Source organism: Xiphophorus hellerii, chromosome 9 (assembly GCF_003331165.1).
Source record: "Xiphophorus hellerii strain 12219 chromosome 9, Xiphophorus_hellerii-4.1, whole genome shotgun sequence".
Taxonomy (NCBI): domain Eukaryota; kingdom Metazoa; phylum Chordata; class Actinopteri; order Cyprinodontiformes; family Poeciliidae; genus Xiphophorus; species Xiphophorus hellerii.
The window spans coordinates 13232953-13259736 of NC_045680.1; the positions used below are offsets into that span (position 1 = coordinate 13232953).

General features: G+C 36.7%; 1 protein-coding gene across 3 annotated transcripts in view; it reads right to left on the reverse strand.

Moving 5' to 3' along the window:
* The window catches only part of pex5la (peroxisomal biogenesis factor 5-like a), an 80606-nt gene extending 62320 nt beyond the window's left edge, over positions 1-18286 (reverse strand). For all 3 annotated transcript variants that reach the window (XM_032571716.1, XM_032571715.1, XM_032571714.1), the window contains exon 1: positions 17737-18286. In XM_032571716.1, the coding sequence (XP_032427607.1) occupies positions 17737-17757 (21 nt within the window). In that variant the 5' untranslated portion in view covers positions 17758-18286. The remainder of the gene's footprint in view (positions 1-17736) is intronic.
* Between the last annotated feature and the right edge of the window lie 8498 nt (positions 18287-26784).

Here is a 26784-nt window from a genome sequence, read left to right on the forward strand (position 1 = left end):
ACTCCTTCCTTACAGGCTCCAAAGTTAAAGCATGTTTTTATTTTGAGCGCATTGCCTTTTTTCAGATAACACACATTGCAAATTATTAGCTTGGTAATGCTGGGGCACTCTCACTGACTCATTTTCTTCATCTGCTTTGTCCTGTTCATGGCCGTGCAGGGGATGAAGGCTCTCCCAGCAGTCCTTCAGTGAAATATGGGGTACATGCTGGACAGGCTGTTAATCTGGTGCAGGGTCAACACGGAAATGCACAAGACAAAAAAAAGCCAGGCAGATGCACATATAGCTATGAATAATTTTGAATCAGCAATCAATGTAACAAACATTTTTTTACACTGTAGGAGGAAACCGAAGCACCCAAAGTCCAAGAAGGCACAGCAGGACAGAGATGTGTCTGCTAGATTTAAATAAGTATAATTCTCTGTAAAATAACGTTTAAAACAATGCAGGTTCTGGTGAGGATTAAACTAGTACACCCCACATTTATGGCTAATATTACACACATGATGAGAACACTTTTACTTGGAATTTTAATTGAGGCTCAGACATTTAGTTCAGTGTGTTACTGACTACTAAAATTTGAAGCTGTGACAGTTGAAGGTTAAGGCCTCAAACAGTTCAAACAAATGAACTGTTCGAAGCCTTCAGAGAGAAGATTGTAGCAGCTTTAGATTCAGATTAGGAGGTCTCAAAAGAATTTGAATCAGCCACTAGATTGAGTGGAGAACATGAAGGAAGTTCACATTGAAAGCAGACCGCAACTAAAAGAAGTTTTAGTTTTTAGAAACTATATAAACTATTATATAGTTTATATAGTATATTTATATTAGAAACTATTATACAGTTAATAATCACATCTATTGTTTTTATGGTGGTACTAGACTGGCATCCAATGTTTTGTTATTGTTTTCCAAGCTGTGGATGGCAATAAATATAACATAACATAAAATGGGACCAAAAGCAGGTTCCTGCTACTTGTTGAACTAGTAGGTTGTCTTTACCTTTGACTTCACATCAGTCAAATCTTGTTGACCATGACTGGTTTCCTGCTTGTGTTTGTGTAATCTAACTCAATTACTTAAACTTGAGTGTGTTATTTTAAGTGTTCCATAAAATGGACAGAAAATATGACAAATGGCTCAATAGAAATCAGATTTTCAGAGATTATACATTACATAGCAGTTGTAGGTCCAGTGTAGGTCCCCTGATATTATATTACACTTATTTATCCCCCAGTGTGACGTCCAGTGGAGTCACACTGCTTCGTCAGACACTGACACCTAACTCCACCCTACCGCTGGGCTCCACCCTCCCTCTCACTTACCGCTTCTTCTCTTTGAAACTGGAACAGTTTCAAATCCATCTGTGCAAACAAGACATGTTGCCAAAAATTGCTTATTGTTCAAGGATTTTCACTCACACTGTGAAAGGAAATTAATGTCGGCTTTCACTCAGCTTCATGAAAGGCTTAGAGTTTATGATAATTATATTGTAATGCAATCAATCACATATTCTGTGTGTTGTGTCTTAACTCTGATTCAAATACTGCGAGATAAATCTTTTATTTTTTTGTATTGACTAAAGTCCTACGCAGAATGTGTGTAATTAATTAAAATTAGTAACAAACAGAGTATTAAATGATTTTCTTTCAGTTTACGACTTTATTTTCCATTAGAGATGATTTTACCACAGTGAAAATGTAAATGTGTGAACCTGAGATTATGCTACTTAAGAGAAAGATGACTTTTGTTTAAGTTTTTCTATATAAATGTATATGGAGGGTGCTGCTACCAGTCATATATTTAGTCTGCCAGTTTCCTCCCTTTATTCCATTGGTAATAAACACAGATTAGTGTGTTTAGTCTACACACACTTTATATGTATATTTGAAGAAGAATATTCCATTGAATTCCTTCAGAATTATTCAGATTTTTTAAAGACACTGTCAGACTAGATTTCTGTTTTTCTGCACTGCAAACTGACATTTTCTGTTTCTGTTGAATTAATACAATTTGTTTCATGCACCAGGTAAAATAACATAAAAGAGATGATGAGAATGAAATGAATATCAGTTTTCTTTTATGATTTTCACAGTCATTTGGGGGAAAATGGCAGACTATAAGCCATAAAACACAGAAGACTTGAAGGTCTAAAATGCATCTAAAAAACAGACAGCAGCTCAGATATAATTAAGGCTTATGTGAAGCAACATCACAAAGGCCTGATAGACAGTCAACTTCCACTTGTCAAATTGTATCACAAGCATCTCCTGGACAAGTTCAGCAGGTTCAGTAGAGGGAGTGACCTCCAATTAGTTTTTAAAGTGGAACACTTCAGGTCTCTGACAACATAAAGCTGCTTGTCTCATGTAATTCAGGGACAAAAGAAAATTGTACTTCCTTACAAAGACATAATGCCTTTAAGACGTACAGTACAAAGCCATTTCATTTCAAGAAGGGGCTCAGTGAACCATCTAATGGCTCCACTGTGGTCATCACATAGTAATGGTATAAATCTATCAAAAATGTGTCAAATATAAAGAGCAGGATGCCTTAAATGGAAACTGTCAACTGTTATAGCTAGTTCTCTTGTATTGAGGAGGCACAAATTTTATTTTTCAACATGTAGGTATGTTTGAGTCTTTGTGAGAGTAAGGTGGTTTCCAGACTGATGATAGAGCACCCAAGTGTGTGTGATAAAGAGAGAGAAAAGAGAGAAGTCAGCAGACAGTTTATCTTTCCACCACTGCCACAAGACCTCGGTCTGATAATAAATGCCCTCTCACAGCTTCAGTGATCTCAATGGAGAAATAATACAAATGCTACACAAAAGCACCGTCTAACACACATTAATACCTTGACATGTTTTTTTTTTGTTTGTTTTTTTCAGGAAATTTAATCCAAAGGCAGAGGTGACATCACATCATGATCTCACTTTCCCTCTTTTAAGATTAAATCTTTGAAGCTCTTGGGTTTAAATCAGCACTAATCCTTCCTAAAATCCTCAACGGAAAATCAAACTATGATCAAGGGCCACAGTGGCCCAATGCCATTTATTACAAATAAAACAGGCATCGAAAGCAGATCCCTCCTGAGCCATAGATAGATAGATAGATACCGTATTTTCCGGACTATGGAGCGCACCATACTATAAGCCACACCTACAAAAAAACAAAACAAAACTGTAAACGTACATATATAAGGTGCACCGGGCTATAAGACGCTGGTATCTCCGCCGTTCTCGGGTTTCCATAAGGCTCAGCAGAGGGGAGCGTCCTAATAAATCGAGCAGATTTATTAGGATGCTGCCCTCCATCTCTAAAGCCGAACCATGGATTCGTTCACGCTGTTTACGTGCAGCGGCTCTACTTCCCTCCTGTACTGTCAGATCGACAGCCCTCAACTTAAAAGCTGCATCATATGAGTTTGAAGAAATTTCTCCGTCGTGTCTGCTGCTAGCACGTGCTTGTTTTAAATAAAAATTAGAACTTTCTTCTTTGATTTCCAATTTTTACTTCCAATGATTCACTTCCTGCTAAAGAGACCCCTGGTGGTTGAAGAAAAATCCACAGAAAAGCCACACTGGGCTATAAGCCGCATGGTTCAAAGTGTAGGAAAAACGTAGCGGCTTATAATCCGAAAAATACGATCGATCAATCGATCGATAACATCCCTGATGATACTTCCAGTTTCTTTACAACTTTAACTGAAATTCATCAAGATGTCAATAAATCAAATTTTTTATCATGTTGGCTCTAAATGATATAAATACCCACTCTAACCCAAACCCCGTCCAGCCAGTTAGGACAGCTCCAAGTTCAGTGATCATTAAACAATGTCTGTGCAATCCTGACAAACAGCATCACTTGTAATTAGGAAAATCTTTCTATCGCACATTTTTGCATAATGTCTCACTTTAGCAGATAGCATTCGTGAAGTATTTTAACAGTGTTTATTGTTAACATTTCTTGATAAAATCTCAGTGTCTGTCTGCCTCATTACATGTTCAAATAGGTCGTAATTACAAAGTTGTATAACTCTTTCTTCTTACACAGCGGGAGATCAGATTATGTCATTAAAGCACATTCTGTGACTACAAACTATTAAAAGAAGATAGTAATGATATCAGGGTGTGATTTGTGGTTTCTGGATGGAAACAGATACACAAAGGAAACAGACCAGGGATTCCTCGGCGATGGCTTCCCTGCTTTGAAACAGAGCCTGGCTTTAAGCCCAACTAGCAACTAGGGAATCTAAGATTTCACAATTGCTTTCTGGAGAGACGCTGCTTCCAATTTCTATTTTGAAACACTTTACCACATGATTCCCTATGCAGAGCTTATTGATAATTTGATACTTGATGATAATAACAGCTTGGAAACATCTTTTGACCAACCAATCACTGCTGAAGAGCCACATTCATCGGGGCAGAGATGTATATTATCAGTATGATAATTGTCTCGTGTTGGGCCACTCAAGAAGACCAAAGTGTTTTGTTTTTTTTTCATGGAGAGGCAGATGCTGGTGTTCCCACTTCCCCTTATGTAAATTTCATATTTCTAGTGCAAATTACCACAGCGAGGAGTTCATCATGGAAGGCTAATGTCTCTGCTGGTCATTTGGAGCTGGCGCTGGTGACGTGTTTGTGTCTGAGGTGTGGCGGGCGAATGAAGTGCTCCTCACGTAAGATTTAGATGTGTACAGCAGGGCTGATTACACAAGAGGCTGAGAGCCACATGTAATCATGTCGAAGAGCTATTTTCTATTTTTTAAACTGTCTTTTCTGTCTGTCATGACCAGGATATTCAATCTCTAATCTGTTGGACTCATTTTTAAATTAATGAAAAGAGAAAGAAACTGAAATAGTGCTTTGTGCCATTAATATATTAACATATTTCCTTAGATCATCTTAGTCTGTTGTTGGAGTTAAATCCTTTGGCTACTGAAAGAGTAGCCAAAGGATTTTTCTTTATAGGATAAAGAAAAATGATTTTTGTCCTCTTATCAGCATGAACCTATCCTCTGTTTCACTGCAGGCAGATTTACACCAACATTATAATCTAAAAAAATAATATAATTCCTTGATAATACTTTAATAGATTTGTTAGTGGGAATTATGAAATTATTTTGTCAGATCTTTTCTGACAAATATATATTAGTGTGGCATTCAGAATATAATAGTAGTTATGTTAGTTCCTAAGACAAGTTGGAAATGATGTTTCTGAATCGGTGTCAAACACAGATAAGAAGTCTCTCTCAAAGCATTTTCTGTAATTATTTATTTTAAGCCAAGAATGCAACAAACCCTCAAATAAATACCTTAGAAGAACCTAAACATGTAAAGTAAAACGGAATGTACATCTCTTATTCCTGCTGAATGAAGGCTGCCAATGTTTCCCAAATTTGGATAATTCATATAAAATGTTTAAAACTATCAAAACTGTTTAAAAATAGGTCCCAAAAACTCTTATACAGTCCCTTCAATTAAAGCCATTAGTTTTTATTACATTAGTGTAATCTCACCATTTTAAAATTTTTTCTGAAAAAATCTGTTTTCTGAGTATTCAGTGGGTAAAATAATTCCCATCTTAAGAATTATTGCCTTTAGCAAAATCACCAGCGCCAAATTGATAACACCTTTAACAATCCCTCTTAATTTACTTTTTTTCTTGTTTAGGTTCTTATCAGATTGCCCTGGAACAGTTTGGAAACATGAGGAAATAATAGATGATTCAAACCATGTTAGCAAAAAGAGCTAATACCTCCTCCAGCTTCGATGGTTTCCATAGCTGTAGATTACAGCAGTAGTTCTTATTTCCATGTCTGAATTTGAATTCTTTGAAAGTAAAATCCTAAAATGAACAAATCGAGTCACTGTGAGCAAATTGCTAAGATATGGAGAAGAATGTCACATAAACAATGATTGTCTAAGAAATAGTAGCGAGATGTTCTAGGATTTATCCACTGCTGTGATGCGTTATGACACTCTGTGACTGCAGAACCATCAACTTCTTCTTCTTCAGCTTTAACAAGAAAACTATTAACAGTACTTGATTAATCACCCCTGGATCATTATCTATGTAAATATTAATGGTGACATTTTCATTTATAACAGATAAAAAATGGAATGGTTTTATGATTCTTATTTTATACAAAACAAGATGGATTGTAATTAAAAAGAACAGCGAGCTTTTCTACCAGCAAATAAAACTCATTTCCCTCACTATTCTCAGTGAGCAGCAGCTCAAGTCTCTACTGCCACAGGTACAGGAGACAACTTGTCTTCCACCTCACCTAACCTCAATTTAACCTTGTTGCTTCACTTCTACATCACAGTTGAGCAACCAATTGCTGCCAACAAGCACCAGGCCAGTGCACCCGATCGCCGCCTCTCTGTGTCACAAAGTGCAAAAACACATAGAAAGCCTGTTTCCTATAAGGCAGAAATTCAATATGCCAAGCCCTAAAACAACTTTACGTTTTCACTTTAAGTTTTGTAAATAAAAAAAGATAAAAGCCAGGACATTTGGTGTGTGCCCTGTAATTGAAATTAATCATATTTCTACTGTTTTTATTGTATTTTTTGAAGCAACTTTTTCAGAATTTTGCATTAAAAATATTACAGAACACTTCTGTCTTTTTCCAAAGGCATGATATAGGACAAAATGTAAGTTTTATTTAATAAAAGTTTTGGATTATTAAAACTTTCTTGCAGTGATTCATATAAAAAAATCTACAAATGTTCACTTCCAGCAAAAATCTTTAAAGGTACTAAAACAAAACATGAGAACAATAAAAACAGCAGCCAATAAATCACATCTGACACTCTGGTATTTTGTCAGTACTTTATCATCTTTTTTATCTTGGTTTATTTTTCTCTCTATCATTAAGTCTTTCACTGACCTTTCCTTTGGCAGCCTGTCTGCAAACGATAGCTGAAGGATACGCTTTAATTGACATGAAAGTATTCCTGAGTTCGGATGAGGAAAAATCCTGAAAGCAGAAAGGTTACAGAGGGCTACTCAACAACTTTCTGTGAATTTAAATGAAGCTATACGGAGGAAAAATGTATCAATCCTCTGCAGCAGGAATAAACAATAATTCTGATAGCGATGATAAGGACAAAATAGTCTTAGAATATTCTCTGTGGAAAATGTTAAAGGACATTTTTGTAAGCTGTGTACATTTTAGACACCTTTCAGTGACTTAGTAAAATTATTTTCTCTCTTCTTCCATTGGAAACCAAACCAGCACAGCAACGCTTGAGAAAAACAGCTCTGACTGCTGGTCTGCTTTAAGTACCACAGACATACAACACTTATCTCAAGAGCTTACTTATCCATTAACTGGAAACAGGCTAAACATTTTCTCTAAATTCTCAAATGAATTTTGTCGACTAAGTCCTACTCAGTTGCTTGTTTTGCATTTCTATGGTTTTGATGTGCAGTCTGACCCAGTAATATTCACATGTAAACAGAAAAAATGGAGGGAAATTTTCATCAGGCCAAAATAGAGGTGGGTAAATAGAAGTGGAGTGTGCTTCATTATCTCCACTGGTGGTTTATTTCCATCCAGTCATCAATCCAGACACTTCTAGTTGGTGCTGCTGTATGTGTGAGACGCCTGTCACTTTTTCATGAGGAGCTGCTCTAAAAGTGTGTGTTCATCATAATTTTAAAAGTTAAGAGGCCAGAAATCGTTATATTTTAGAGTGGGAAAATGTAAAACTCTTGAGAGTCTGAAACAAATATAAATACGTTTCGATAGATTTTTATAGCAAACAATGGAATTTTAAAGCACTTTTCTGAAACACAAAGAGCTTTTTACCTCTGAAAGGAATCAACATATGTGGATGACGCCTAACAGCATCTGCAACACCACTCAAAATATCTCAGTATAGTCACATAATATATTGTTTCTTTAACAAAAAAGTATTTTCTAATAAGAAATATGCCAGATGGATGTTTAGCCAACTCTTATCAATATAAGGAAGACATAATATCACCAGGTTGGTGTGGATATGTCATTAAACTTAATAAATCAAATCATCACAAAACAAGTTTTTGCACTAATGTACGGAGCCCTCCAAACACTGATTGAAAATCTTTTCTTTTTTTTTTTTTACTGCACGTTTATGTCTGTTAAGGCTAAGATGGAACTGAAAGCAGCCCTTTAAACCATTCAGACAACCAGCACAACAGAGACACAATTAAAACTGTCACATGACTTATTACCTTCGATAATAACTCAGAAATAGTCCAAATTAGGATGTATTTTTATTTCTTTCCTACTTACGAAAAGTTTCTGTTTATATCATAGGTTTGTGGTGCCTTTCTATCCTAAAGAAAAAGATATAGAACTTCACATATTTCACAAAGAGATATTAACATTCATGGAAAAACCTTACATAACCTTATATTAAAGAAGAAAGTACGGCGGCCATCGTAAGAAAGGGACTCAGGGAGATTTTGTCTAAAGCGGTATTTTTTCACTGTAGCTTTCTCTTTTCTCTACCTCTCACCTCTCTAAACTTTAATCCTACATTTCTGTGAGTCCTGCAAGCTAATTTCAGATCTAAACAAGAATCTCAAACTGTTGCTAGAAGACATTCTGTTCAAAGAGTTGTAGTATTTTATTTTTGTTTTCTCTTGTGCTTAAAGCCATGAAATGATTGCTTCTGTTATAATAGTCCTGCTCAGAGCAGGCAGCCTTGGGTTGAAGTTGTTGAATGTCTGAAGGATGTATTATGTTGTTTCAGGTTATCGGTTTTCAGGCCTTCAGTAACTAGAACAGAGAGTGAGCAACTACTACTTTTTCTTTTACTTCCATTCGGATTCAACACTATGACGTTGTTATGAATTTTATAACATTTGTAGTTCACAATTAGCTACAAACATTTTTGACGAATGATACAGCAAATAAAAAGAAATAGATAATATATCAAGTCAAAACATTTCCATTTTTAAAAAGGTACAGTTTTGGAAAGTCTTTCTCTTCACTAAGAAGCAAAGCAGTGGATTTAGACAGGCCAGCTACAGCGCTGCCTGGTCTTATGACAAGATAATATCTGATGTGCCCCCAGACACAGTATTCTAATAACAACAAATTATACAAATTTACCATTTAAAGACATGATTCATTCTTTTTTAGTCTTATTTTTCCTTCTTCTACCTTCTGTCTGCTCCATACTTTAAATTCTCCAATTTTCCTCATTAGAAAAGACTCTAGGAATATTTATCAAATATTTTCTCAACCTATTTTAAAGGTCTCAATCTATTAGTTTGTGAAGTAATTAAATTAAATATCAAAATCAAACAGAAAATTTATTTTTTTACTACTTTTTTGCTTCCTGTGCTACAGTACATCAAGAACTAATTCAAACTGCTGCTATGTCCGAGTTAATTAACCCTAACATCTCAGTTTCTTTGGCTAACCTGCAGAGAAACTCAGCAGCAGACCACCTGTGGGTGGAAGTGACGTTGTAGTAATATCAATCTTAAGCAAGCTACCAAACAGTGAAGTCATTACCCTGTACCATCCTCCAAACATCACCTGTCGGAGCGGTTTTAGTTCGAACTTCCACTTCGAAAGACACACAACAGGTCTCTGATAGAAACTGCTAAGTTTGTTAGCATCATAAGAACAGAGGACAGAAAGATGAGAGGTCCAGCTGCAGGTGAAATTAGATTGGAGAGCAAAGTGAGGCGTGTTCCTCAGGTGACAGTTGCTTTATGACGCTACTTTATAGCAACGTGATGGAGAGGCTGCCTGACATGGGGCAGAGGAATAGACTGAGGCCGTGTATTTTCATCTCCTATAGTACACCAAATATTTAATTCTTTACTCGGGCAGCGGACTGATCAGAAGTTGTGTCAGAGGACACAACTTCTATTCTCTGCCTGAGACAGTCTTGTTTGTCCCCCCACTGTCTGCTATAGATAGATATACATAGATACCAATTTCAAAACAGATTCCTGACAATCACTGTTTGGTTATATAGTATTGCAGGATGCTCCTGATTTCTTTAGCCCCAGATGTTGAACCCCTAAGCTCTCCAAAGTGCCTCATAATTGTGTGATTATTAGTGCTTGTCAACTTGTTCCTCTCTGCAGCCTAAAACTGGACCAAACTTTGTGAGAAATGCAGTCAAAAAGTGACAACCCACTTGAAAAAACTGAACTTGCAAAAAGATTGTGGAGAAAGACTCTTTTTTTTTTTTTTCTTTTCGCCCAGTAACTTATGCACATATAATTATTTGCTTTGCTAGCAAGAAGAATCCATTGGGCCTTTTGACCTCCTCTCTGGCACACTGAAGCTCCAGACATTTGAATGCATACCCACAGCTACATGCAGGCACACCTGTACATTTGGGAAAACTCTGACACATATGTTATATTTAAATCTCAACAAGCATAAGGTGTAGCACATATTCAGAGTCAGATTGTGGCCTGTGGAACTGTTCCTTCTCCTCTGTATGGCTTAAAAGCTTTCCTGCCATCAAACCTTTAAGCTGGTGTACCTTCGAACAAAGATACATCTCTCGTTTAAGCTCTGCTCTGAAAGCCCAGCTTTTAACCTCTGCTTGGGAATTTAACTGTAGAAAATGTATTTATAGAAAAGCCTCGCTATTCTCCCTCTGAGCTGCTTGATTTAGACTTGAACAAGTGAAGGAAAAGTGTTACAATTTCATCTTTATGACCTCCTTTGCTTTCCAGCTTCACCTAACAGACGACTTAGATGAGCATGGTGATGTAAATCTATTCATTATTAAACCCTCCTTTAATTAAGTGTGTAAAAATAACATCAAAGGTTCTTGTTTTCACTACAGCCTCACACAAATAAGTGACCATGTAGCAGTTTTATAAATTAATCTGAAGTAAATAAGCCACCTTTCCTTTATGTTTTAATATATTTTCTCAAAAGCAGGGTGGTGTTTGGTCAACACTCTAGCAAGGACCTGAAACTGTGACTACTGCTGAGAGGGCTGTTAATGAGTGCATGCTAATTTCTGAAATATTATGCAAACCATAGTTTTTGTCCTATGCAATTATCTGACATAATCACTGGCTTGGGGAAGAAGAGCTGCTGTTTATGCTGAAAGTGATACTCGCCACTTTATGTTCTCATAAAAAAGTTGGGAGTTTGCAAAGGAAGAAGATACATATCCCATAGGAGCTACAAAACACATTTAAATAGAAGTCAAAAATAATGTATGATACAGATAAAAGCTGCATTTTATCTATTCATTTAACCATTAACAAAGATTCATATTGGCCTGCAGCTTGATAAGTAAAGCTGTCCCTGATTACAGATTTGATTTTACTTGAGCCTGTAAGTCATTTAAAGCAAAAATGTTTTTGAATCACAGGCAGGATAACAGCTGGGGTCAAAGTCAAGAAAATTAATCATTTTCTTCATTCAGAAACAAACAAAAAGCAGAGCAGGCCTGAAGTATAACCAATCTAGGATCTCTGTAGCAGCAGGGGGCCAAAACTACAGTATCCTTATGTAGTTTTTGTTTGGTTTTTACAGTGAATTTTATCAATAAGGAGACAAATTTTAGCTTCACTGTTTTCAAAATTTTGAATTCGTAAATTAAAATTAATGAGTTCCACATTACTAATCATTTAAAAATAAGACAACTCTGCAGGTAAGCATACAAAGTCAAATTGTATTGTTTTTATATTTGTGACTGGCCACAGCAAAACAAGAAAAGTGTGCATTCTAGGTTTTCTAATAATGTCAAACCTGGCAGGTTTGGCAGTAAAAAAAAAAGGTATGCTCATTTGAATATTGACTCTTTGCAAGCAAAATTTGTGTAAAAACAGAACAAAACAAATTCTGAAGAATAGTCCCCAACTCTGATGAGCGACCTGGAGCTGGTAATTAAGTAATTTAGATTACTTTGCAACAACCCCAAACCTCAGCTTTGACTTTCAACAGGTAAGTACAAGAAGGTGTGTAGACAAAAGGGAGTTTTTTCTGGCTTATCTAGTTAGAAATATAAATTTCTGAAGGTTTCCAGATTGTGTTCCATTTTTCAATAAAGTTATGAAAGCAAGGATCTTAGTGGAATTGAACCATGCTTCAATTCAACAATGTTTTCTTTCACTCCAAAGAAAATAATAATTTTATTGTGTTTCGTCTACTAGCTGCAGTTAGTCTGCATGGTCACCTTTTGTGCAGGTTTCCAAGACGAGTTGGCAGCCCAATCAGAACTGAGTTGAGTTAAAATGACTGAGCAGTTATCAAGGCTGTTGCTCATTGTACATTTGTTTGACAAGAGAACAAATAATTCAATTGTTTGGCAATGTGAAAATACAAATTAATTTCATGCCCTGTCCTAAAATTCATTATGAGCAAATTACACAGGAACAAAAACAGAGATTCAGCTAAGGTGATAAATAATAAAAATAGAAAAGTTGTGAGTATCTTCTATTTTTTCCTGACACGGACTGGTTTGAGAAGTTGCTTTTGCACACACATTGAAAAGCTACATGATATAATAACAAAATGCTAACTGTATTTTCACAGTTTTGGAATAGTTTCAAAAATATACCAAATTAAACAATAAAGTGATTTCTGTTACTCCACAAGGGACAATGATTATTGACAAAGAAAACAATCCAAGAGGTTAAATCTGCATTAAAAGTTGATGGTAGGTAATTACTGAGGTTACAATAAATCAGCCCCTCAGAGGAGAGCTGTTTTGCTTACATCTGGCACCAGTGAAGGGCGTATTTGTTTATGACCAGCTCTCATCCATGAGGGCTTATGTCTCCCTTTAGAAGCTACTCCATGCTTTCTACTCTCACGCCCTCAGACGCCTCGTTTCTGGAGCAAATTCATTCCCGGTTGGAGAATGGCTGTTATGAATGGGTTGGGCAGGAGAGATGGATGAACAGCTCCTTCTTCGGCACGGCCCTCTGCTCCCGGTGACAAAGATGCTGGAGCTTGTCCTACTTTTGTAAGAGGAAGAAAATGTGACTCTTATACAGTAGCTCAGGGGGCCTCTCCGCATGGGGGCTCGTAGGGCAGCGGTGGTAACGGGTGTGAAGCAGAAACGTACCCAGAGGAAATTCTCCAGCAGAGATGGTGACGTGCTAAGCAGTGAATTGTTGTTCTACACATAATTAGATCATTTTTAAAACACAGGCTTTGTCTTTATAAAATCTGCCACACAGTTTTTGTGTCTCAGTTTAGACCAAATCAATTCCTTGACATTCAGTTGAGCAATCATAGTATTTTCTGAACACTAGTGCTTTATAAACGGTTTCCAAGTTGTATTAGAATTGATAATGTAGCACTGAAGAAGAGAGTTTCATTTAATATATGACACCATCTGAAATACATGGCACCAGGATGCACCAGGAGGTCTGATCCTATCCTTTTAATCCCATCACTAACATCACATGTTAGCAAGATCTAAATGGGGGATTAGTTTTACATGGCAAAGAGTCTATCACACTACATTTTTTGCAATATATTGCCCACAGACACCATGTTGGATTTGCTAATTATTAATTAAAAAGGAATTGTAGGATAGTGTTAGTATCTTACCCATCTAAACAACCTCAGGTTGGAGAAACAGCGTAATTGTGACTGGAGCTCCAATCTCAAATAATTTGTAGGTGTGTAGCGAATTAATGACAACAATCTTTCATAAACTTTTCACAGCCGTCATGTTTGCATTAACTTCTGATGCATGTTGAAGAAGTTCATGACTATTATATGTGTGTTTTCCGTGTGTTTAATTCTGCCCTTGTCTGTTTGCTCACACAAACTGTATTTTAATGTGGCCAAATTCTCAATTATGCTGCTATTATTTACAAGCAAAGCAAGTGTAAAAGGTTTACCAATAACTCTATATTTTTTATGTCAGACACCTTAAAATTACTACGAGACTGGTTTCTTTTTGGTAAAACCCTGATTTTGTTTAAATAATCAGACGGTAAAATATTCTCATGTAATTAAAAGACAGAAGTGACTTCATTAAGCTGCAGCTGATTGTTTCTGCTGTATAAATGCTCCCTCCATGCCTTCAAACAACTCCTGTACACACAAACAACAATGTAGGAGCACCTCAGATCATTAAGACATTAAGACTCAGATTTTATTGCTATAATTAAAGCAAAGAAGAAGGTGATATAGTCAAGCTTAATATGAAGAGAAAGGCATATATAATCAATAACAAGTCCCCCACAAAGACAAATGTATGTGTGCACACCGAGTGAGTCAATGTGTGTTAATGGACACAAATATTAAAATACTGCAAGCGCTACTCTTTCAACTTTAAGAATAAAAATTCCTGCATTAAAATATGTAAGTAGAGGAACTTTTAGGACCAACTTTTGTGTTTTGTTTACCAGATAATTAAGTGCAGTTTATGGCACACCAGGGCCAGCTGTGCTCTTTTTAAGCTCATCATGTAAATAACACTACTGTGAAGATCAGAGTTGTTTATTTTAAGGTATTATTGCACAAAGCTGAGAGGACATTCAAAGAACCTCAGAGATGAATTGTGGCTCATTTGCTTCCAGCTGGATGTAGGTTTTTAATCTGACTCCCATAGGATTGGCTTCACTCTGTATGGCTTTATTTCAATTAACCTTTCAACTCCTCCTCACTACAGTAACTCTGTTAGCATTACCACTCCATCAAGTTCAATTTAAAATATGCTGTAAAGGTCATGGTTTTCTGCAGTTACAGTTCAGTTTTCACTCCTCAGCTAAAGCCAGTGTTTTCTGCATAGACTGTGTTTTTAAAATCAATGCAACACTAGCCCTTTAAATCTTTAAGCTTTCACAGATTTTAGACTTTAATTCGATGGATAAATATTTAATGTTTCTCTTTTGGTGGAAAAATAGGCAAACTAAATACAAGGTTGGTAGCAAGTTATGACCCGATACGCAATAATTTATGAAACCATGCAGCAGTATGGTCAGAAACATATTTCCATAAACCGTTGTGAGATCCTGCTCGCTCGGTGCTTTTTATTTATATTTTTTACATTTAGAACTGTAACATTTTTCACATCTGATTACTCACATTAAATGCATTCTAAAATAACAGAACCCTCCAAAGATGCAGAAAACCATTAATGCACCAGATTGCCTCAAGTGTCTCTAGCGCAGAAACAAACAGTTATACAAAAAATGCAGTTTAAAAAACAAACAACAAAAAAAAAAGTTCTGTTGAACCATAATTGACTGGAGGGAAATCTATAAACAGTGTTTGACCTGGCAGATCAAACTGCAAAAATAAATCAGCAGCATAATAAAATAGTAATGCAAATGACTGGGACCTTAAGAGACTTGATCTACTTCTTATCAGCATTTGTATCCGTCCAAGATCTTCCCTGCAGCAGTTTGAATATGATAATCAAATTATGTAATAATGTTGTGCTTAACAGTCCAAATATCTGAAGGCACCAGAGTATCACTCCTATTACGGCAGGGTGTCTATTACATAAACACTACCAGTGAAACCTTAATTGGATCTACAGTAAACATGAATGCCAACACAGAAAAGCTGCTGTGGCAGTTCCACACATTATAGGAGGATGATGTATAAGAAGAAGAAATAAAATCTTAAGGTTTTTTTCTCTCTTTTTTTGATGAATAGCATCAAAACAAACCACGCAACCAAACTAACAATGATGTCTGTTTTGTTTGACAGAAGAACAGCTGTGCTGAGTCAGCTCGCCTCACAGAATATCCAGTTCCATGCTCACACAAAGAGAAACGAGGCTGAATGACATCCACACCTTTGGACTGCTTATCTTTAAGTGTACGAATCTATTCCAACACCGGATACAGTAAGTAATTTTCTCCCTTAGAGAAGGCAGACAATGACTACATGCATGACAACAAAACAATAACAAAAGGGGCATGTGGATGCATTTGGAGGAAATAGAATGGCTTAAAAAATAGAGGAGAAGAGCCCAGCATTGTGTTTCTGCCAGGCAACACCGATCATGCCAAACTATGACGCTGTACATGTGGAATTGATCCACACAAGCCAACCTTGATGGAGGTTTGGCCTCTTTCATGAGACTGAGCTCACGCCAAGATAAATTGATCCATCCAATACTTGATCGTTGTATGCAGATCATTCAGAACTGCATAAGGGGTAAATGTGGTAAAACTGAGGGAGTTAGCTGTATAAAACGAGTCAGATTGAAACTGGACGCTCTTATCTTAAAGCATCACGAGCTGCAATGACCAAACAGCCAAATCTTGTTAACTGGTAACTATGTAACAAAGATGCACTTCCAAAGCATAGGAACTTCAGGGAAGGAAATCTGATAGCTCAAGCTATGAAAAACTGAGTCATGCACCGGTAGTCTATGTAGGAACAACATTTAAAATTCCAAGCAATAGAGAGGCACATTTCTCAATTATTTATGCCACAAGCTTTCATTCGGAGGTCAAATCAACAAGGGAAACAAGTTCAGATTAATATTTTTTTGTGTTCAACAATCATTTAATGTTTTATTTTTTCCATGCATAATATACATGCAAAGTAGATATTGCAATTAACATTTTTGCAATTGAAGGAAAACCCTTCGTTTTTAAATGCATGCACTCTAACCTGCAGAAAATAGTGTGTATATTATTTACTTTTATTGATCTAACAAAAAAAATACTTTATCAATGCCAGGAGACTCAACTATCTTAAAATGTACAATCTCATTCCTTCCAGATTATATTCAGCATAGATTTGATGGGAAAACTCAAAGTTTCACCTCGCGTTGATATTTTATGCATGCCCACAGTTCTGCATTTGACTCACAGTCAAAAGTGACACCAGGACGAATGTTTTCATTCTAATTACAAATAGAGCATTCACTTTTCATTTGCATTTATTTTTGCTGAATTTGTTTCGCACAAAGGCTGAACTGGATTCTGACATGTTAAAATTGTACGGGCGCCGTTATGACTTGCATGCATGTTATGGGAAACACAGAGTGTGTGACACTCAAAGCATGAATGAAACATGGAAAACATATAATTTAGATGAAAATCCGCATCTGGTCACATTTAAAAGCATTTCTAATTAATCCCCTTACATCAGTGTGATGAACTATAACGCTTTCGTGTGTCTCAGTAGCAAGCGAGTATTACATAATCAGCTGTCTAGGAGCAGGAGTCTCTCTATGAACTATCAGGCTTCTGGAGTTCAAGGGGACTTTTAGTAATAAACACTGGAGTGTTGTTTTGTGTTATAATTATGATCAGCATATAAACAGCTGATCATTTAAAATATTTACTTCCACTTAAGAAGCTGAGGCATGACAATGCAGTTTTTAATAGCTGCTTTTGTCACGATTCTTGCAAACCGGTTTTAGATATTGGGGACTCTGGACACAAAACACATTTTGCTGTTTACAGTTTTGACGTCAGACCAGATGACGTCAAAATCTGTGTTCTTGGATCTTGCTAAATTGATATCTCTGTAAAGTAATCTCAAACATGCCACGGTGTTGTTAACCTTTTTCATGCTTCTGCACGTGTTTTAGACATGCACTGTGAACTATCGATCCGGAATACACGACCAACTGATTTGATGGGGAATTAGTAGTTAAAATATTAGCTCTATCAGAACAAGAACACAAAGCAAGTCTAACTTTCCTCCATGACATAAACAAAATACCTTAGATATAAACTGGGCTGCAGGAAGAAGTGAGCCCGTTTGCTCCGTCATGCTGGACAACATGCAGAGTCTGGCTTCTTACCTGTAAATGCCCCTGGTACATATTGAGCACACAGTCGGTCGCCGATCCTTCCCTGAGCGGATCTGTGCGCTTCTTCCTCACTTGCAGCGGGCAGGGGGAAGCAGCTTGTCGGACCGGGGCAGTTCACATCAGAAGCGGCAGAATAGTTTTTGGGGCAGGGTTTCCCAGAAGGAGCAGGCAGAGTGGAGCTTTCCTCCTCTCAGGTGCTGAAACTGACACTTTTCCTCCCGCCGCGCTTATCCAGGATTTGACTCAGAAGCGCCCCAGGAGCGCGACGCCGGACCGAACTTTAAAGAAAAGGTGTCGAATCCTCACTGCGTCCTAATAGTTTTGTGCCGTTCTGTAATAAACAAGCTATTGGCTTTAAGGAAAAAACAAACAAAAAAAAAAACAAACAAACAAAACAAAACATTAAAGACAATTCAGGTCTTCATTGTGAGCGCTCTCCAGCGTGTTTCCCCCTCCCCTCCTCTCTCGGCTAAATGTTTTGACGCGTCTCCCGGCTAATGCTCCTCTTATAGCGTGCTCCTCTTTCCTGTTTGCCAACCACCCATCCCTGCGGAGCCTCCTCCAGTGCTGACGCACTCACTCCACAAGGAGGCACGCAAGCACACCTCCATCTGCCTTCAAAGCACAATATTCAAAGAAAAAACTTACAACTCCCGAAACACGCATGTGTATAATTTACACGACAAAATGTTATGTGTGGATGAAGGCTGTTGAGACATCGTGCATTATTTCACAGCATGCAATGCACAAATCAGCCCCCCTTTTTCTCCCACTAATTAGTGGGAGAAATAATTACATAACCAAAATCGCAAAAGACACCTAATTTCCAGGAAGCTAATTACGAGCAAGAAGCGGGACAGAAATTAGCCTGCAGTATTTATTTATACAACAAAGGCAGATGTGCTGTTTTAACTCAAGTGTTTCAGTTTTCCCATATGGGTTTATGTTCCAAGTAGGGCTTAGCGTGTGTGAAATTTGTGACTATCTCATCATATGTAAATGAAAACAGGTTACTTTTTTTCCAAGCTGATACTCCTCTTGCATTATTTTATTGTCTTTTGAGAGATGCTTGTCTTGTTTCCATTTGGAAACACTGAAGTGAATCTACTGTTTTACTACATCTCACAGGTGATCTGATAACAGTGGAAGCCATTGGAGTATATTAAAAAATAATGTGAGCTTTGTGTCATGGCGCATTACATGTAATAATTGAGAAAAACAATAAAATGTCAAAATTTACTTATGAATTAAGAACAGATGTTAGATTAAGGAGTAGGGAGAGAATACTATCTCTAGAGTAAATACAGAGGAGTGTATCTTGTTAAATATTTAATAGTTTGACTATTATAGTCACTTATGTAATTATTGTCCTAACTAAAACTACCCTTACTACCCAAACTTTCTCTGCATTTCTTAGGAAAGGGGATGGACAGTTTCCAAAGTACATAAAATCCTTCAAATATTTCTGGTAACATGGATTGAACTTATATGAACATACATGATATATTTCAGAGTTCTTCTACTAAACAAAGTGTCTGAGTTAAAGATGTATAAGGCTACTTCTCACACAGCTTGTGGGTGCTAGAAAGCATCTAGAGGTAAATAATTAAAAATGTCACTAACCACAGATCATGTTATGTGACAAGAGTGAAAAGTACTCAGTGTTTTCTCAGCATCAGTGTTGAGAAGCAAATTAAGAAGTCAGACAATGTACTCATAACGATGACAGTTAATTAGGTACATTTAGAGGAAAACTAATAAGAGTAGTAAAAGTTTTTTTTACTTAATTATATAATTTTATGCCACTTTGACTTTTTTTTCACCATTGACCTCAGTAGTTCTATGTGTTGGAACGTCAGTCGAGAGACAACCAAAGCAAACCTTAGGAACCCAATTTAAAGTGAAGTATCACAATATGAACACATGAATTGATCAGGGGGATTTGGAACAGCTGTGAATGAGACACAAAGGAAACCAGGTGCAGAAAAATAAACACTGATCTAAGTGGATAAACTACACACACAAACTGGGGCAACTGAGTAGTTGTCTTGTGATCGAAAGGTTGTAGGTTTTACTTCAGCTTCTCCCAGCCACATGTCGGTGTTCCCCTGGGCAAGGCACTTCTTAACCCCAAACTGCCTACCGATCTGCGTATTGGTGTATCGGTGAAACTACAGTAACAATAATTAATAACTCCAAAACATCCATCCATCTTCTGTTCACCCTTTGTCCCTAATGGGGTCGGGAGGGTTGCCGGTGCCTATCTCCAGCTATGTTCCGGGCGAGAGGCGGGGTTCACCCTGGACAGGTCACCAGTCTGTCGCAGGGCAACACAGAGACATACAGGACAAACAACCATGCACACACACACTCACCTAGGGAGAATTTAGAGAGACCAATTAACCTGACAGTCATGTTTTTGGACTGTGGGAGGAAGCCGGAGTACCTGGAGAGAATCCACGCATGCACAGGGAGAACATGCAAACTCCATGCAGAAAGACCCCGGCCGGGAATCGAACCCAGGACCTTCTTGCTGCAAGGCAACAGTGCTACCAACTGCGCCACTGTGCAGCCTACTCCAAAACATAAAAAACAATTTTAAAAAACCAAACAGCTGACGATCCTGACATCATCCATATTGTTGTTCAAGAGATTAAGCTCTATGATAGGTTTATTTTCATTCCTATCTAGCAAAGATTCAGACCAGTCATCATTGTCTTTTCTGCAGAAACGAGGGAAGATCCAAGACGCGACAAATCGCTGTAAAACACTGTCTGGGATCAACTCTGCCAGATCTTTCTCTGCATTTGGCTTTATTAGAAAATACAAGGAAGGAGGTTGGGCCTTCTCACATAGTCACACAAAGAATTTGACCAATGACCTTTTTCTATAGGGTGCTCTTGGAACCTTCTGTGGGCATGCCCTTAAAAGGGCATGGCTGACCACAACTAATCAGTTACAGATGGAAGCTGATACCACAGGAATGTGCAAAGTCTCTAGCCTCCAGGCAAACATCCTACAAATGGTTAATAGTGTTTCACAGAAGAGAAGAAGTCAACTAAACTACACACAAAATAATAATATGAAAACATAACCTTTCAAATAAACTCACAAGTAAATGAACTTAGATAATTATTCTAACACTCTAGGTTTGTTCAAACTTTTAAAAACCTTTTGTGAAGGAATCAGCCAAGTTATATGATTTCTATCTGCTCCAAGAGAGAGGTTGAAGTTCTCTCCTTTCACATCTGTTCTGATCCAGTTGACCTCCCGTCTGATTGGAAACATCAGTCACTCTCTCTCTCTGGGTCTCAGGCTCTCATTAAGCAAACTGTCAAAAGGGGCCAGCTACTTATCTCTCGGTTGAAGGAGTCTGAGCAGTAGCCCTCAGAACCGGCCTTACTTTGAGGCAGGAAAGGAAAAGTCACTAAGTTCTGAGTGACAGACTTGGATATTTGAAGGAATGAGTCTTTGGGTCCCTTCCCAAGACAGACGACCAGTATAATAGCAGATAAAAGTAAGGAGTACTTGCCAGAAAAATCAGCAGGAGATTCCCAATGGATTGATAAGGAAACACAGTCCAAAAGAAGTTTGTGCAAAAATGACTCATCTCAGGTATTAAAAAACAAAATGCAGACAAGTATTGATGAAGACAAAATGAAGAACTTTCCCAAAACAGTCTCAAAGGTTCAGATGATCAATCTATGCCTATAGATGGCACTTCTTGCTTTGGGAGAAGAGCGCACACTGACATGATGTTAAGGTGAGTAGCTTCAAAATTGTCTCTCCCTTCAGAAAGTTTTGGCCACTTCAGATATGTCAAACAAATCGCTAGAGAATGAAATAGTGGGGATGTTGGCAGGACTCACATTAATCCTTGAATAATATTCCTCACTAATATTTAAGGAGAACCAGATAACCCCACATAAGCCCAGAAAATTATCCAATGTAACACGTTAAAGACAGATTTAAAGTGAAAACTGTCATGGCTGTAATAGTAGAGCAGAACAAATCCACATCATTCAATGACACTGTATTTATTTGACAGTGTGAATTAATAATTATTAATAATTAAAGGCACAACTTAGCATTAAAATAATTTGAACTGCTTACTTTTATCAGGTAAAAAACAGTCTCTGTGGCCTTTGTAGACATGCTACATATTTGGGTTGTATATTCTGCACCTTTGTCATCCTAACGACATATTCCTGTTCTGGAAAATACTTTTAGCCAAGTGAAAACCAGACATTGTTTTTAAGTCCTAAGTTAACGGTCTCACAACTCTTAGAAAATGTGGTAGTTAAAAAGGCAAACACACCACAAAAAATAATTTCCCATTAAGCTACTAACTAAATACCAACAAACCCAATTATTGTACCAAAATACCTATTTATCCAGTAAACAGAGTTCCCCTTAACACCAAAGTAAATATTCATGATCAAACTCTTAAAAGCAGCATATTTCCCCAGAGGAACATGGCCATTATAATACATGTTTTATTGCCATTTTTACTGAAAAGTCTCTGCTTTGGTTTGCTGCTCCTAATAGCTGATGATTTAGCACTCTACTGCAGAAAATGGACAAATAGTTATACTGCTATTTGTCCCAAATGGGTTGTTTATGAACCCATTTGCTTTATATTCCTATGATTCAAATAAAACTGGATGCTGGATTTAATGCCTTAATGACAAAGCTTTCTTATAGTTTTTGATTCTGTCCAAATGTTTAATAGATTAAGGTCATTAGCAAGTTCTTTGGGAAAAAAAAATCTGTTTCACTTTGAATTTGTTCGGAGAAATGGATGTTTAGTATTAATATTTTACCTGTTTGTGAGTAAATGTATTTTCAGTCCAAAAATCTTGAGTAGTTTTTAATTATTTTTAATGAAAGATAATAACCTGTTACAGGTTATAGTGCTGTCGTTAGCTTTCATACACTGTGTGAGCAGTGAGTAGCTTTAAAACCAAGCATTAGATGTTTTCATCTTGCAATGTATCATTTGCTGGCAAGATTCAAAACTGCTAAAAATACATATTACACACCAGAAATAAAAAATGTCAAAACAATACTAGATAATTGCACCAGAATGGATTAATTTCCTGGCCTGCCACTTTATTAAGTGGCAAAAACCAGATGAACAAGATTCAGACAGACATTCATTAGAGTAGCCCATCACTAAATTAATTAATTATCAAAACGTACAAAGAAATAAAAATGTAAATCTCCGTTTGACCCTATGCCTTCAAATGATGATTTTTATTTATTAAAAGAAGAAGCAACTCAAACTCTTAAAACAAATTGTGCCATGCTTGGTGAAAAGACGACCACCAGTGAGTTTTATAACACCGTGGGAGAACTCTGGTCTATTCTTCTTTGCTGAATGGGTTCTAGTATGAAAACTTGCTTGTGTACTTTGGGTCATTGTCAGTAAAGTCAATGAATTGATGGATGAACACGCTCCTCAGGGAATTTGAATGGAGAGCAACATTTATGGTTCCACCAGGACAACGAGGCTACTGATGAAACTGGGACGGTTCACTGGTATCATTACTTGCATTTTCCCTGCAGGTACGTCTATTTCTTTGATTCTTTAAATCCAAACAGACTTCTTGCCTCTTGCTACCTGCTTCATGCTGTCACATGGGCTTTATTTAATTGATTTCTTGATTCAGTGAGTGCAGTGGTAATGAGGTCTGGATGTGGTGACTGAAAATGATCATGCTGGGCAAAATCTTTTCACACTGAGGTAGATTGTTTTGAATAGTCCTTTGAGACATTGCAACTTTGGTACTTGTCATCAACACCTATACATTGCAGGCTGCACCAGTTACGAAGGTTTTGCCTCGATGTTTCTAGTCAGTAAACATCTAGGCAAAACGATGACAGATACTTGACAAGTATGACAGATACTTGCTGAGGCAAGTATCTGTCCTCAGATCCCAGAAGGGATCTGAGGTTTGTTTTCACACGACAATAGGTCAAAGTAATAATCTAACCAATTTGGTTCCTCAATTGAAAGAGAAATTGGAATCCTAAATCCTTTGGTATTTGGCAGCTGCATTTTGTTTACGCAGAGGCAACAGAGAGCAGCAACGTCACCAACCAGGGTTGTTTACCTGAGATGGGTCTGACCTTCTGTCAGTGTCACACTGCAATCTGAAAGTGTGTGCTTTCACCAACAGGGTTATTAGAGAAGGTGGACAGATTGATTGACAGCCAAAAGACAAACATACACAAAAAAAATAGTCATAAAAGTACAACATATCAATATGAAATCCACAAAAATGCTAAATATGTAGGATTTTTTCTAAAATATATACTTTGCATCTCTAAGTAGTGAAATGATAAATTAAATAATTGCCATTTTTAAAAATTTTTATTACATTGTTACAAAACTATGTTCTAATAAGAGCCGTGTTCCTTGAATGACTCTATGCATCACAATTTAAGTAATTTTGCTCAAAATACATCCACACAATCCATCAACATATCGCCCTGTATGACTTCCAAAGAAACTTGTAACAAAAATGTATACTTTTACTTTTGTTTTTTTTATGCCATTCATTAGTTTTCCCTTTATCTGTCTGTTCATTGTGCAGAAAACCCAATATTCTCCAATCCATTTGCCTGCCCCTGTGGATACTTCACAGAAAATGTGATTTATTTTTATTTGGCGCCACGGTTCAACTCTGCTGTTGGGAGGACAAGTCGATGGCAGTGAACCCAAGAGATGCAGAGGGGAATGAGAAAAACTAATAGAGCATGCAAATTATGTCAAATGATCTAGAGTTGTTGACACTTTGTACCAGCTTACGAACATGTTTTTCCTTTCAGTCTCTGACGTGCCTTGCCTTAAGGAATCCATCAGCTGTTTTTGTTAAATGTACCATATAATAAGACAATAAGATTACTTTTATTACAAAATATGGTAACAAACCAACCTAATGTACTGTAATCCTTTATAGGATTTCACTTGGCCTGCTTTTTTTGGTCAGTAATACCTCCATGTTTAAGAGTTAAGAAAATGTATTAATCATAATTAAATTTACCTTAATATTAAATAATGTTGCAAACTTGAATGATATTTAAGAAATGTCAAAACTCAATGTCATCTAAGGGTGAAACAATAAAACAAAGCTATTCATGGAATCACCACTGAAGTTAATCTAAATGTGATTTCTCTAAAAAGGCCAGTTGCAAACTACAGTTGATGACTAAATATTGTTGGAGTGATCATTTTTGCTGTGCTGTTTTGGTCTGGATGAAAAATTGCAAACTGGCCAACAGTTTGACTTTCACTGCTATCTTGGAGAAGAGCTTAATTGATGCTCTGCATATGGTGTGTCTAATAACAAGAAGAAACACAAAGTCGTTCTCATGTATACTAAGGGCAACGTTAATTAATCACAGAGGTTTAGATAAGATGTTTTCTCAACACCCATCAGTAATCTGATCTACGGACTCTAAGAACCTTTTCTTTTTAATTAAAGGACGGCCAGGAACAGGCAGAGTTTAAGCATTCTGTTTCTTCATCCATGCCAGTAGTGAACTGACTCCAGCTGGTGTCTAATTAAATAAATACCTAACAGTATTTATGTTTGAAAATGGAGAACTTGGAGGATTTTCACATTCTGATTTATATGATAAAAAGAACAATATGGTAACACTTTATTTGAAGGGGTGTGCATAAGTCTGACATAACACTGTCATGAACATGAACAAGTCTTTATGAATGTTTATCACTGTTGACATTAAGTGTCATTTGGTAAATAATGGCACTTTTGATGCAAAGTTGCACAAAAAGTTGGATTAAAGGTCCATTAAAAATGTAAACTTTGCATTATTTGGTAAATAATGACACTTTTAATGCAAAGTTCCATTAAGACTTGCATGAAAAGACCATTAAAAGCGTCAACTTTTCATTAGAAATGTCAATATTTACCAAATGAAACTTCATGATAGCAGTCATAAACATTCATAATCATATTCATAACAGATGTTATGTCATGTTTATGACAGTGTCATGTCAGTCTTATGCACACCCCTTCAAATAAAGTGTTACCAACAATATTAATATGTGTGATTATAAATACCAAAACTGTTAAGCTAAAAGCAATAAATAAATTCTTTGCTTATGTGGTTTTCCTGTTTTGTTTTCAAGTAAAAATCAGAGAAGGAGCTTTTCCAGTAAAAATGATCATTGAAGTACAAAATATCAATAGGAAATCCTAAAAAATATCGAGGACAAAATTACAGACGATTCTTGAAATCTATGCTTTGAATCATTAAGTGTATATCTTACACTTAGTGAAAAATAACTGTAAAATATACACTTTCTAAATAAATACTATTTAGTATTTATTTTTTATTAAATAGTAAAAAGCTGTAATATGCTGTAATCCAGTCAACATCCATTAGGTCATGAAGGTGATGGAGATAATTTATCTTACACTAAAGCTCATATGTGTCACAATTTTAGCCTTCGCTGCTGATTTCTGTTTCCACCAATCTGTAAATGCTGATTGAATGACTCTTGATAAATAAATTCACCCTCCAGGTTTCTAACCCTTGACTATCATGACATCTGAATTTCTAATGGTAACATGCTCACAAAAGGAACAGGCTCTTTAAATATGTGCAGTGATCGTTTCCACGTCAGAAAAAAAAGGTCTTTCCTTGTAATTCGTAACTCTCAAATATTCTCTTTCTCTTGTAGCAAACTGGAATTATTTTACATGCAAACTTTTTATAACAAGTAAATGTCTACAGATTAACAAAGCCAGTGATGCTCATTTGCATTCATTTATATTTATATTGCAGGGTTTTCGTGATGAGCGCCACAAAATGGATCAAGGGGTTTGCATTGCTTTGATATTACAACTCCCTGATTGTCCACTGTGCTTCGAATGCAAAAATAGATTTCAGCTTTTACATGTGGCTGCGAGTGCCTTCAAACAAAGTTGACCCCTCCCTTTTATTTGTGCGCTATAATGTTTGTTGCGAGGTCAATTAGTGCAGCTGCAGGTATTATACGTATTT